This window comes from Dama dama, chromosome 30, assembly GCF_033118175.1.
Source record: "Dama dama isolate Ldn47 chromosome 30, ASM3311817v1, whole genome shotgun sequence".
In the NCBI taxonomy this organism is placed as follows: Eukaryota; Metazoa; Chordata; class Mammalia; order Artiodactyla; family Cervidae; genus Dama; species Dama dama.
Genome location: NC_083710.1, coordinates 27033612 through 27048283, shown reverse-complemented (window position 1 = coordinate 27048283; position 14672 = coordinate 27033612). Strand labels below are relative to the sequence as shown.

Here is a 14672-nt window from a genome sequence, read left to right as displayed (position 1 = left end):
TACTGTGTCTGTTGTCTTTTGGCAGCTATATATGACAGTAAAATCACCCAGGGTAGCTCTGGCATAATTTTAAAGGGATCAGAGCAACCATCAAAAAGTTTGATTAAATAATGCACAAGTTGAACACAAGAGCCAGCTTTGAAAAACTAATCTGAAATAAATGAAAAGAATGTGAAAACAAACATATGACATTGATGGTATTCTACTCCACTCGCTTCCGGCTTCCCCACACCCTATCCCTCCTTCCTTTCTTCCCTCTCTCCTTTCATCCTGGATAGACATCAATGACAAGGCTTTTTTAGTTTGTCACAGGAGCCATAACTAGGTAACCAGTTGTGATACAATTCCATACACTTCTTTTTAATTTTCAATCTAAAAATCTAAAATTTCCAAATCTTGATTTTACTTCTGACAACAAATATATCTAAAACCGTGTTAATGACTCAGATTTAAAAACAATGACAATAGGTTAACCTAAAGCTTGAATTTTCAGGGAATTCTCATGTAGTGCTAACATCCTAGGACACTAAGTTAAAAATCATATTTTATTGATAGAATGGCTTTTGTGTTGCCATACCAGACTAATCCCTCCATCCCAGCCATCAAATTTAAATTGTGGTGATAATATAAACAAGTTAGGTTAAAGAAGATTTCTTTTTTAACGACCAGATTAAAGCACTTCTGGCGTTTCCTCCCCACCTTTTATATTTTTTATCTCAAGGTAGATATAACACATTTTCAAAAGACAATCCAAAATAGAACTCAGTCTATAATCCTTGTTAATTGTCATGGTTGTGTCTTATAGTAATGTGCATGGTCCTCTTATACAAATAAGAATTAGGGAGCCACCTCACTTCACAGGGAATTAACTAAATGGTGCTAAACCGGTTACTCCGAGAGGTACAGGAGAAAGAACAGTGGCTTTCATTTCCCTGCAGAGTCTCCTTGGGGCTGGGGGGAGGTGTCTGGCGCCACAAAAGGAATTAGGCTCCAGTTTGAACAGAAACCTGAAGGCTATTAAGTTTATTTTAAGAATGTGTTGCCAGAGATCTAATAAATTTCTACGTTGCCTCAGGCAGTGCCTGCGTGAAATCTTGCTTCACCAGGTGTTTGGTTTTGTATATTTTTTTCTTTTCCCCAAAAGCAGGAGAGGGCGTGAATCTTCCTGACAGATTTAACTAACACAATTTTGCTGAAGTAGTTATTGTTTCTATGAAAGTATGGTGGTTTTTCAATTTTACTCCTATTTGTAAATGGGGAGGGGGGGGAGGAAATGATAGAAAATTAATTATTCCTGGGTTGCTTTTAAAAGAAATGAGGAAGTCTCCCCACATTTAAATATGTATATATATTTGATCATTTTAAACACATGATTTTTATGATTTTGTGCTTAACCACAGTATTTGAGATCACAGTCTCTTAAATGGAAAGACCAGTAGACTAGGAGTGAAAACCTCCGGGATTTATTCCTCTTCTGCAAATAGCTGCTTTGTAATCTTATTCAAATCACAGCCTTTCCGGATCTTGGGAAAACAGGGCCATGAGAAAAAATGCAATCAAGAGTTCATTCTTGCTCTAAAGTGCTTGGAGTTTATACATGCCTTGTTCAACAACATAATTATTCCTTGAATTAGTTGATGTTCTTGATCTGAATACAGAATCCCACTTTCATTTTCAGAAAATAGTCTCACTCGTTACTCATATTACCGCATGAAAATGATGGCGCTAGTTTTTAATTTTGACTGCACGTGATCAGCTTGGAACCTGCCTGTTGTAAATAAGAGTTCACCTTGAAATTGTACATTTGCCCTGTCCTTTGTCCTCTCTAGAGCTACCTCTGAATTCCATATCCTAGGCATACATACCAAGAGGGAAGACATTCATTCCACCAGGTTTAAACTCCTAACTAAGAAAGCAAAGTATTACACAATTAGGTTTGATTAAGGAAGTATTTTTAAGCCCTAGGTTAGGAGATATAAGCTCATAGTTCTCCCCTTACTTTTTCATTTTGTTACAGGGGCTGAAAATAAGCACATTCCTTTTTTCTCTAGAGATGGACTTGGGGGTAGGGCCCATGCTTGGAGAACTCTGGAGGACTCCTGCAGGTTGGGGCTTGCTGGCTGTGACCCAGCTGTGGCCCTGATGGAGCACATCGGTCAACCTGGAAGAAGGGATCTCCTCCCAGCATCCCTTGCTTTTGGCTATGGCCCCCAATTCATTCATAAAACCAGAGGGTCGTATCCTTAACTTTTCTGTGATTCAATCTCAGATATTTGAAAACTGACCTTCATACCCTTGTTTCCCCACTTAATTCTTATTATTTGTCAGCCTCACTCTGCATAACACAAGAGGACTTCCTGATGGTCCAGGGAAGCACACTCAGACCTTCAGTTTTGCTTCGGTCCATGGGCACTCATTTAGAAATTAGGCTAAAGCAAATTAAAATTCAGCTGGAGTCACCTATGCATAGAATGTTGACCTAAAGGAAGTAATCTGATTATTCCGAAGAAGTGTGAAAGCAATACTAGCAGGCTGGATTTGAATCCTAGGTCTGTCACCTACTATTTGTTGTCGCTGTTGTTGCTTAGTCGTTCAGCTGTGTCTGACTCTTTGCGACCCCGTGGAGCCCGCCAGGCTCCTCTGCCCATGTGTTTTCCCAGCCAAGAGTACTGGAGTGGGTTGCCATTCCCTTCTCCAGGGGATCTTCCCAATGCAGGAATTGAACCCACATCTCCTGTGTCTCCTGCAGGTGTGTGGATTCTTTACCATTGTGTCACCTGGGAAGCCCATGTCTTAGTGGTAAAGAATCTGCCTGCCAGTGCAGAAGATGCAAGAGATGAAGGTTTGGTCCCCAAGTCAGGAAGATCCCCTGGAGAAGGAAATAACAATCCACTCCAGTATTCTTGCCTGGAAAATCCCATGGACAGAGGCACGTGGCAGGCTGCAGTCCATGGGGTCGCAAAAGAGTTGGACATGACTGAACTAATGCATGCTTAAGCTCAATTCCACGTAGTTTATGTGACAGTTACCCAGATATCACAGTGCATGTGTTTTCTCTTAGGAAGGGTGTGCGTGTTAGTGCCTTTCCTAAGAATGGCCTAGAAGACCTCTGCACAAGCATATGTATCCATAGAAGTCAATATGTGCTGTGCGTATTTCTCTCCCGCTCTGGGTCTTGGTCATGGTCCTTGTTTTTCTGTATGTTTCTACATATATTCTCTACATGTCTCTGTGGATCTGACCCCTTGTGCTATGCAGCCTATTTTTCAGAATGTGTTTGATAGTGGGAGGGCTTCCCCCACGGCTCAGCAATAAGGAGTCTGCCTCTGAATGCAGGTTCGATCCCTGGGTCTGGAAGATCCCCTGGAGGACGGCATGGCAACCCACTCCAGTATTCTTGCCTGGAGAATTCCATGGACAGAAGAGCCTGGTGGGCTACAGTCCATGGGGTCACAAAGAGTTGGACATGACTAAGTGACCAACACTTACTTACTTACTCCCTCTTTGTCTTTAATATTCAGTTACTTCAATAGAAAAAGGAGAGGGAAATAAATATTGAGTAAATGTCCTGAGCTCCTATCAAATTCTTTGAAGTTCCCCTTTTACTGAATTTCTTATCTCCGTTCTTATACTTAATCTTCCAGGAACACTTTGCCTCCCCTCCCCACCATCTCGCTGAGTATCCAAATACTTGTGCTTAAGACTGCATTTAAACGCTATCTCTGCCATGAATTTGTCTTTGATCCCCTCAGGTTAGCATAATCTCTCACTCTTGTGAGCTCCCCCGGTTCTTTATCAGTGGCTCTCTCCTAGCACTTGTCAGCCTCTAGCTTATACACATTATCTACATACTCATGCCATCTTCCATACTTGAGTGTCAACTCCTGGGGGCGGAGGGTGGATGTTAAGAGCCAGTTGGCTCCAGCTTTGTACCTGGTGGTTTTCCATAAACAGTAAAATCCACCTGACTATAAGGGCCAGAAAACAGAATTCCAGGAGCTCTCAGAGGTTCTGTTATGGAAGATTCTAAGGTCAAGTAAACTTTTTGTTCTGTTTTTTTTTTTTTTTTTTTTTTTACTAATTAATTTTTCTTATTGGATTATAGTTGATTTACAGTGTTGTGTTAGTTTCTCTTTGTACAGCAAAATGAGTCACTTATACTTATATCCACTTGCTTTTAGATTCTATTCCCATGTTGTTGTTCAGTCACTAAGTCATGCCCAACTGTTTGCAACCCCTTGGACTGCAGCACACCAGGCTTTCCTGTCTGCCACCAACTTCCAGAACCTACTCAAACTCATGTCCATCGCATCAGTGATGCCAGCCAACCATCTCATCCTCTGTCATCCCCTTGTCCTCCTGCCTTCAATCTTTCCCAGCATCAGGGTCTTTTCCAAGGAGTCAGTTCTTCACATCAGGTGGCCAAAGTATTGGAGTTTCAGCTTCAGCATCAGTCTTTCCAATGAATATTCAGGACTGATTTCCTTTAGGATAGACTGGTTGGATCTCCTTGCAGTCCAAGAGACTCTCAAGAGCCTTTGCCAACATCACAGTTCAAAAGCATCAATTCTTTGGCACTCAGCTTTCTTTACAGTCCAACTCTCACATCCATAGATGACTACTGGAAAAAACCATAGCTATAACTAGATGGACCTTTGTTGGTAAAGTAATGTCTCTGCTTTTTAATATGCTGTCTAGGTTGGTCATACTTTTTCTTCCAAGGGGCAAGCACCTTTTAATTTCATGGCTGCAGTCACCATCTGCAGTGATTTGGGAGCCCAAAAAAAAATAAAGTTTCTCACTGTTTCCACTGTTTCCCCATCTATTTGCCATGAAGTGATGGGACTGGATGCCATGATCTTAGTTTTCTGAATGTTGAGTTTTAAGTCAACTTTTTCACTCTCCTCTTTCATTTTCATCAAGAGGCTCTTTAGCTCTTCTTCACTTTCTACCATAAGGGTGGTGTCATCTGCATATCTAAGGTTATTGATATTTCTCCTGGCAATCTTGAGTCCAGCTTGTGCTTCATCTAGCCCAGCATTTCGCATGATGTACTCTGCATATAAGTTAAATAAGCAGGGTGACAATATACAGCCTTGACGTACTCCTTTCCCAATTTGGAACCACTCTGTTGTTCCATGTCCAGTTCTAACTGTGATTCTTGACCTGCATACAGATTTCTCAAGAGGCAGGTCAGGTGGTCTGATATTCCCATCTTTTAAAGAATTGTCCACAGTTTATTGTGATCCACACAGTCAAAGGCTTTGGCGTAGTCAATAAAGCAAAAGTAGATGTTTTTCTGGAACTCTCTTTCTTTTTCAATGTCTTTCTTTTTCTCCCACAGTTTGCTCAAACTCATGTCCATTGAGTCGGTGATGCCACCCAACCATCTCATCCTCTGTTGCCCCCTTCTCCTCCTGCCTTCAATCTTTCCCAGCATCATGGTCATTATAAGTATTAAGTAGAGTTCCCTGTGCTATATGATAGGTTCTTATTAGTTATCTCTTTTATATATAATAGTGTGTATATGTCAATCCCAGTCTATCCCTCACACCACTTCCTTCCTGGTAATCATAAATTTGTTTTCCACATCTGTGACTCACATTTTGTTTTATAAATAGGTTCATTTATACCATTTTATAAGATTCCACGTATAAGTGATATCACATGATATTTGTCTTTTTCTAACTTACTTCATTCACCATGACAATCTCTAGCAAAGTTTAAAAGTTCATCGTAACACCAAAAGGGCAATGAAATAAATTCCTTATTTTAATTTTCATTTTTGATTATCACAATAATTAATAACATTGATGCTGATGGTAGTTGCATGGCTACTGCCCTTACTTTCTAAGAGAACAAGACTGCTTAAAAATCAAATTTTCCCTATACATTAGGTAATATTGTCATCTTAATCTTTTCTATATTAATATCTATCTCTACTGCTGATTTAAAGGTTGATATCCAGCTTTTTAAAATAGCCATATATTTGATTTCCAATTCACTCCCAGGGTGAACTTTATTCTGAACAAATGGAACTGTAGCAAGCTAGAGTCAGACATGACTGAGCCACTGAACTGAGAACTGAGCAAGCTAGAAAACCCTAGGGCTTCCCTGGTGGTTAAGATGGTAAAGAATCTGCCTGCAATGCAGGAGACCCAGGTTCAATAAGAAAATCTTAGCAGGTTGGAAAAATATTACCAGTGGAATTATGTTCTATTGGAAGCTAACTTTTCTTCATGGGGAAAAAAAAAAAAAGTTGTCAGAGCTTCAACAGGCACCCAGAAATGACCGTTTACTTAAGCACAAGTGAAAGTCGTGACACCAGTTTTGTATTGAAAGCAGTGTCCTTTGTCTTTGCAGAAATTAGGCAGCCCTAAGTTCCTAGGGAGGGCTAATTGAAGGTTGTGACTCTTTGTTATTCTAAAAAAAATCTGTTGTGTTCCCATTGAGAAAGAAGCTGAAGATGACTAAAGACCAGCTGGAAAAGTTCAAAAGAGGTCTTTTCATCACAGCCTTAATGGCTGTGGTGTCAGGGTTTGGGGACAAAGCATTTGGGAGTGTAGTTATCAGCTGTCAAACACCTGTTGTATGGATTTATGACACTGGTTACAACTTTAATTTATTTCCAATGAGAATAGCTCCTTGAGCATCATAGATGACAGAATCTCTTAGAAAAGCAAAGAATGACGTGGAAGTGAAATTTTGTCAGTTTTTTAGGTTGTTTAAATTCATCTAAAATTTCACATTCAGTAAGCTGTGGCTATTATTATTAAAAGGGTCAACACTGATTATCCCTATACTTTGAGGTTTTAGGGGAATTTACATGGTAGGTAACCTTTAACGTGTAGTAAATAACATGTCTTTACATTTTTCTTCTGTGGACTAGTTTTTGAGACTTTATTGAATCTGTTACAGTATTGTTCCTGTTCTATGTTTTGCGTTTTTTTTTTTTTTTTGGCCACGAGGCATGTGGGATCTTCACTCCCCAACCAGGGATCGAACCTGCACCCCCTGCATTGGAAGGCAAGGTCTTAACCACTGGACCTCCAGGGAAGTCCTTTTACATTCTTTAGATGAAGTACAGAGTTCCATGTGCAAGACCGATTTTATTTTTTTTTACCTTAAATCTTTTAATGTTGCAGAATTTCATTCCTTTGAACTAAAACTAGGAGCTGCATCAAAATGAACTTACGTGCAAGGTCAATTTTAATAATCAGAGTTACAATAAAGTTCAGCTTAGGTCTTCAGATCCTTATAGCACTTCTGCACAATAAGTAGTGCCTAAAATTTTGCAGATCTGAGATGCAATATGATTCCCGTATGTAGAAATCAGAAGAGTTATGTAGTATTTAATTCTATTCAAAGTGAAGCTTTATACACTAACATTCTAGCCTCTAGTAAGATATCTACTTAAAAATCCTCAATGTAGAGTGAATGCTGAGCATTTAAAACAATTACCTGGATTGAGTCTCGATCTTGTGAAGCAAAGTTTCTCAGTGTTTCTTTTGAATTTTATTTCAAACAAAAGCTGAAAGTGGTGGACATATGAAGTCCTTGGCGAACTTACTCAGCTGTCTGTCACTTGAAACCCCTGATTAACCAGTAACCTGGCACTCTGATCCTTCCAGGACATAAACACCAACCGGAAAATAAGCTTTATAAATCTGTAAGTAGAGGTGAAATTGGTCATCCCTAAGACCATCTCTGCTACTTTATAATGCAACAGAAGGGTTAAACAGGGCTTTTGTCATCAATAACCTCTGGAGGTCTGATCTAGACAAATCCAAATCCTAGTAGTTCACATTCATAGGTAATCATTTAAAATCTTTACGTGGTGTTCATAGAAGTATACACACTTTAGGAAGAGTGCTATTAAAAGTAATTTTATTTAGGAAATCCCCTGGTGGTCCTGTGGTTAGGACTTGGTACTTTCATTGCCAGGGCCCCAGTTTCAGTTCCTGGTTGGGGAACTAAGATCCCTCAAACAGCATGGCACAGTCAAAAAAAGATTGTTTTAATTACATTTTTTTTGTTGTTGTTTTAAAAAGATGAAGTGCTGAAAAGGGTATGTTACACTTATATAGGATATTTATATTGCCCGATAAATGAAGCATTTCTGAACTTCTTTCAACCAAGATGTTAAAGTGTCTAATTCATTAAATCAGCACTTTTCTAACAGTAAGCAAAATGAACTCCCTGCTCTCCTGGGTCATGGGTTACAGTGGGAGGAGACAGAGTGAACAAACAAAAACGAAAGCATAAATGGGATAAGAGGTTGTGGAAAGCACTGTAAGGAAAAATTACCCAGAGTAAAGGTGCTAGAAAATGCTGGGTTTTTTTATTGGTATTTGCCGTTTCATATTGAATGTTAAGAAAAGCCCTCATTAACTTGAGATTCTTAAAACATACAACATTTAGAAAAAGGGTAATATTTTCCGAAATATTTCAGGAAAGAGTTAGAATCAGATCTTAAAACTAGCTAAAAATGATTAAAGAGAAATGGTATGCTTAATGATCTCATTCTTAAACATAGGGGAAAGAAACAGTCAGGAAGAAAGTATACAGAACTATAATAAAATTCATTTGTTGAACACATTAAACACAAGAGTTACTGAATAGGTCAGACGTGATTAATCACAGTCAAGTCAAACTGTAGTATGTGTTTTATTTTTCTTTTTTTGTAAGCTGAGAACTGTTAAGAAATAAGGAATAAAACAGGAGTTGCAAAATATCCATTTTATAACTGAATATCGTATTTGCTCCATAGGCCTTTTATCGATAGTCAAGGAAGAAGTCGGTAGACCTCACAGTGTCCCTGCCATTACACTGGCTTTGGACACTAGCAGGACGAATTTGACCAGGGCCTGTTCTGGGGTGGGGGGTGGGGGGATTCAGGTAGAATAAGCGTGAAGATAAAGAACTACAGCTACCCTGACTGAAGATACAAAAGAAGTGCACACAGCATGCTAAGCCAGGCTTCCTGAGCTGGTGATTTGGCCTTAAATAAATTAAGGAGGAGTAGGAAACTACAGGTATTCTGAGCAGAAGACTTCCCACATGCAAAAATCACTCATCAAGTTCAGAAAACAATGGGAAGTTGGGTATGAGTGGATGTTCCTCCCTGTGGAGAAGCCACGGGATGTGAAGCTGTAGGTATTCAGATGGACTGACTGGCTTGGTATAACTGGACCAGAAGTTTGGAAGAAAGTCTAGGACTTGATGGAGCCACAATCTGAATGAGAGGGAAGTGCAGCATAAAGTTGTTTTCAAGTGATAATGAGAAATCAGAAAGCTGTTAGGTATTACTTATATAATTAAATGTTATTCTATTCTTATTGGGTATCTATGACTTCCTAGAAGAAATGTTCTCAGTAATAGAACATAAAGGCAATAGTGTAAAAAAGTATTTTTAAAGACAGTAAGACCAGGTCTTGGTGATAGTAGAAGAATGAACGGCCACTCTCAGTCTCTGATGGAAATGAGTACAGTTAGGAAATGTGTACAATTAAACAGTAGGAGAGGCTATCCACTAAATTGCAAAACTGCCCAAAACTATCGACAGATGAACAGCTGCAGAATTACTGAGATGAGAGAGCTAGAATGATGACAGGAGGCTTCATGGAGGAGATGGTAAAGGGAGACTTTGAGTAGAAAGTTCAAGCAGAAGAATGATGGGGACATCATCACTGTAGGCAGGAGAGTAGAACTGACAAGAAGAGTCAGGGTGACAAATCCACGGAGCAGCAAGACTCTTGGCTGAACCTCAGAGTAAGCAGGTTAGAGGCAAATGGAATAAGACAGGGCAGGTAAAACCAGAAATCTGCCAAGACGGCCCCATGGCTTGATGTGTGCAGCAGCTGTAGGGAGATGGGGCAAAGGAGGACTGAGGATTTAAGGCAGATTAAGAGTCAGGCAGTGGGTGAGCTGGGTGGATTTGAGCAGGCGTGGTGCATCGCAAGGAGCGAGCGAACTTTTGTCGAAGGAGGCTACATTTGTATCACACTGTAATGCATGCATATAAGGCTTATCTCACTTGACCCAGGCATCAATTAACATTACCCTCATTTGACTCTCCAGATGAGGAAATAGAGGTCTAGGAAAGAAACTTGCTCAAAACCAAACAGCAGATAGAAGTGAAGTGGGCTGTGGACTCCAGGTTGGGGAGCACCCAGCCTGTGCCGCGACCCCCTCCAGAACAGTTCCCAGTATCTAGGACATGGCAGGCACAATAAGTTAAGAGCAGAATGTGGAAGGAACTCCTGTTCTCCAGTCTATTTATCTTATTAAATTAAATTTAAGATTAAATTTAAATTAAATTTAAGACTTAAGATTAAAACTTAAACTAAAAGTTGAAACATCTTCAACCCCACCCATCGAAACACCAAGCAGCTCCCTATTTGTAACGTCTCATGTTACATCCCTGCATTGACAAGCATCAATATTTTTCTGTATTTTAAGTGTTTTAAGTATTTCAACAAAAATTTCATATTTTTTTGTTTAATGGCTGAATTCTCTTTCATTGATTTTTATGTACCAGAAAAATAATAAATTCTAAGATTTTCGATTTGGAGGCTATTACAGAATGTATTGCAATGCACAGTCCCTTACAAATATATTTTTGCTTCTCCCACAGAAGGACTTACGAGATCAAATGGTATGAACACTTTTTTGTCTCTTACATACATTGCCATGTAGCTGTCTAAATGGCTTGTGCTAATTTACGACTTAAACAGCAATAAACAAGAAAAACAATTTCCTTACGTAATCTCAGCTCTACTGGGTGTTCTCTTTCATCTTTAGCACATGTCAATTCAAAGCTCAAAGATGCTGCAATTAAAAAATAAAATTTTCCAGCGAAGATGAACATTTGTTTCACGTGTTTGTTCACTCGCTGTGTTTCTCCATGTGCAGATTTTTTTGCCCTCAGTCTATTAAAACCTTGATGTTTTCCTGTCTCATTTCTTTCTCTCTAGCATAGCCCTGTGTGAACTCAGAAGGAAAGAAACTGGAATTAAAATTGCACCTCTAGCTGTGTTTAGTATTTGGGCCTTTTCCCACCCTTTTACGGAAAGACTTAAAAGCAATTATTGATGCCTTTGTTTATAAACCTCACCTTACTCTGAAATAATTGGTGTAGATCAAAGGAAATAGAAGGATACATGCATAGTGATCAGCTGATAACCACGTCTCTTTTCTTTTACCTAGCAGAGCAGCTTTCACATTATAGAGATCACACACAAGGTTTATTTTCCCCGCATAGGAAGCCAGCTCCATTTTGGGGGGATGGTGGGAGGAGAAAGCCTTATCTTCAGAGTAGAATGAAATCAATGAAAGGAGCTGTCTGTTTGCTCTAAGGAATGGAGTGGACTCTAGTGGGGAAGGGAGGCGGAGAAGGGATATTTGTTTTTCCTTAAGTGGTTATAATTAAAGCCTTCCACCCAATTGCTCAGTGAACCAGAAAAAGCTATTTGTGAGCGGTGTGTGTGTGTAACACCACAAAAACGGTTTGCAGCTTTCTTTTTGGTAAAACTTGCTCTCTAGCGGCACCTTGTGGGGAGTGAGTCATCCTTCAGCTTGAATATTTGATTTTGTGAAGAAACAGAATTGCTTTTGATAGTCCTGAGCACCTTCCTAGTAATCCATTTCCCCTGCTAAAGACTAAGGCATTTTGTGAAGATTTATGTCAGCTGTTGTGTGTCTTCATGACAGTTGGTGGACAGTAAGCTGGTTTTCCTTGGATATATACTAGATTGTGAATCAAGCCAAGTAGCTAGAGGAATTCCTAATTTTTCGCCATTTGAGTTGTCTTTGGAATGTCTAAGGTCATTCATTAAAGAGAGCGCTAATCTGAGGCTTTACACTTTTGTTTTCCAGGTGGAAACAAATTAACCAAGCAGCATTTTCATCTGAACTGGGCATGGATCTCCTTTGAAAAGGAATATTACTTGATCGATGAGGACTCCAAATTTCTAGATGTTGTGCTTAAGCGTAGAGGTTATTTGGGAGAGACTTCCTTTATAAGTAAGTTTAATTTGCACTTCTGTCCCCATATCCCTTTTTCTATCAAAAGTTCATGATTCTACAATAATTAAAAAATGTTTCATTTTTCTGGTCTAGGTTTAAAGCTTAGGGAGAGACTGACAATTAAATTAAAGGCTCTTTATACTGCTAATGAAACATGCCAAAAGTTTTGTGTTGAGGCTAAATCAAAGAAACAAAGGCTGAAAAATAAGGAATATGTAATCAAAATATATATCTCTTCAAAATTTCTACCTACATATGATATTACCCTGGTATAAATTAACAATAAAATGTCAATAATTGCTCATACGTGAAAATAATTTAAATGTCACTAGATCTTAGAACGTTGTTTAGTCGCTCAGTCATGTCCAACTCTTTGCAACCCTATGGACTGTAGCCTACCAGGCTCCTCTGTCCCTGGGATTTCCCAGGCAAGAATACTGGAGTGGGTTGCCATTTCCTTCTCCAAAATCTTAGGATAGGCTCAAGCAAATCTGTAATTTATAAGATAAATGTCTGCTGAAATATCAAATTATGAAAGCTAGTTTGATAATAAGTAAACAAAAAACCTACTTAGTGACCTGTTAGGCATTGAAGCATAATTTACTATCTGTTGCATTCAAATGTTCTGGCAGGTCGCTAAAAGTTTCAAGAATCCTAACACTACATAAAAGTGCTACATAAAAGATATATGTTGTAACTTTTCTTCAGAATCAACAGAAAGGTGTTAAATATCCATCACTTTTTGCTGCTTTACCCCTTTATGTAAAACTGAGAGTCAGAAACACATGCGTACTTTTTTTACGAGCTCTCATCTCACGCTCAATTTCATGTAAGCGTAAAATAGAGAAAAGGAGGTATATTTGTCATTTTAAGCAACCATTTTATCGGCACAAGATATTTGGCATCTTAGTGAAGAGTGATTGCACCCCAGGCAATTATATTATTTGTTGGTAGCCTATGTTATATAGGGGCTTCTCTGGCCTCTCAGTGGTGAAAAATCCACCTGCTAATGCAAGAGATGCAGGTTCAATCCCTGGGTGGGGAAGATCCCTTGGAAAAGGAATTGGCAACCCACTCCAGTATTCTTGCCTGGAGAATCCCATGGACAGAGGAGCCTGGAGGGCTACAGTCCTTGGGGTCACAAAAGAGTCAGACATGATTTAGCGACTAAACAAGATCAGCAATGTTATACAGACATCTAGGCTCATAGAGTTTTCATGGGGTGAAATAGCTTTCATTGAGAGTATCAACTAAAGAAAGAATCTAGGGAAATGTTGGCAAAATTAAAAAGCTGATAACCCTGTGTTTGTTTCCAAAATGATTATTTGAAATTTTACTGGTCCACAAAATTAAAAAACCTGAAACAGTAGAACCATATCAATGCATGTGCACACACACAGACACACACACACACACACACACACACACACACACACAAGCCCACACCCCAAGCTTTTGCCAGGACCTCTGTCCCCACCCACCTGCCCTGATTACTCCTGATGCCTGGCTGCAGTATATTAATTACGCTTCATTTCAAAGATGCTTTTTGTTGTTTTAATTTTAGAGGAGGGTTTTTCACACCCTGCTTCGCCAGTTCCTCAAGATTGTTCTAGCTTCAGGAGGACTGGTTGACCCTTAGGCCCATCCCCCAGCTTTGCTTTTAGCACACATGCTTCTTTGTAGACAGTCATGTACAGCCTGCATTTAACCTTCTAGAGCACAGTGAATGCTCTTATTGCCCTCAAAGAACTATGCTGTTTCCGTGCACACACAATGTGACCTTCAGATCAGAAATCTAATTGATTCTGTCTTACATAGTCAGTGGTGTGCCTTAACTCTGCTTTGTACTTGAAAATAGAGCAGAGAAGTTGCAGGGAAAATAATAACTGAAAAATAGAGCATCTTAGCGATTCTTCAGCAAGTTTTCATCTATTTGCATGTTACCTAAATTCCCACTCCTAGTGTGTGAATTTAATTATTCACTCACTTAGTCACTTGATAGGAATGGGAAAGTTAATAGTTGAAAAATATTTTTCAACTATCTTTTCAGGGACTTCCCTCAAGGTCCGGTGGTTAAGACTTCACTGCCCAATGCAGAGGGTGTGGATCGATCTCTGGTTGGGGAGCTGAAATCTCATGTGCCTTGCAGCCAAAATACCAAACGTAAAGCAGAAGCAATGTTATTACAAATTCAATAAAGACTTTAAAAATGGCCCACATCAAACAAAATATTTTTTTAAAAAAAAACCTATCTTTTCAGATTTTTCTCTCTGTTGCACTTTTAAGCCGGATGCTAAAATATGGAATGAGTGCTCTTTTTTTCTCCTGCAGTTATTTTTTTCAATGAACCAGTATTTCCTTCTAGTATGGAAATCACTCACAATCCTATAAAGGCTCTATCGCTCTACCAGGCTAACCTCACCAGGTTACTCAGTAACCTGGGGTGATGGAAAGTTGGAAAGACTGTGCATGGCCCTCACTCATCAATCATTGAAGATGGTAATAGAATTTACATTAGGACTGGAATGGAAAAGTCAGGTTAATGTGAAGGGTGATCCCATAGAAGTTCTACAATGGATATTTTTTCATATGACTGTTCCCCTACAACCTCCAGTTTCATGTATGGACATTTAGAATTGGATAGT

At 39.2% G+C, this 14672-nt stretch overlaps 1 protein-coding gene across 1 annotated transcript in view; it reads left to right on the top strand.

Annotated features, from left to right (window-relative positions):
- Positions 1-14672, top strand: part of FREM2 (FRAS1 related extracellular matrix 2) — a 150314-nt gene that overhangs the window by 59773 nt on the left and 75869 nt on the right. Inside the window, exon 3 of the mRNA XM_061133235.1 lies at positions 11878-12024. Within this exon, the coding sequence (XP_060989218.1) occupies positions 11878-12024 (147 nt within the window). The remainder of the gene's footprint in view (positions 1-11877; positions 12025-14672) is intronic.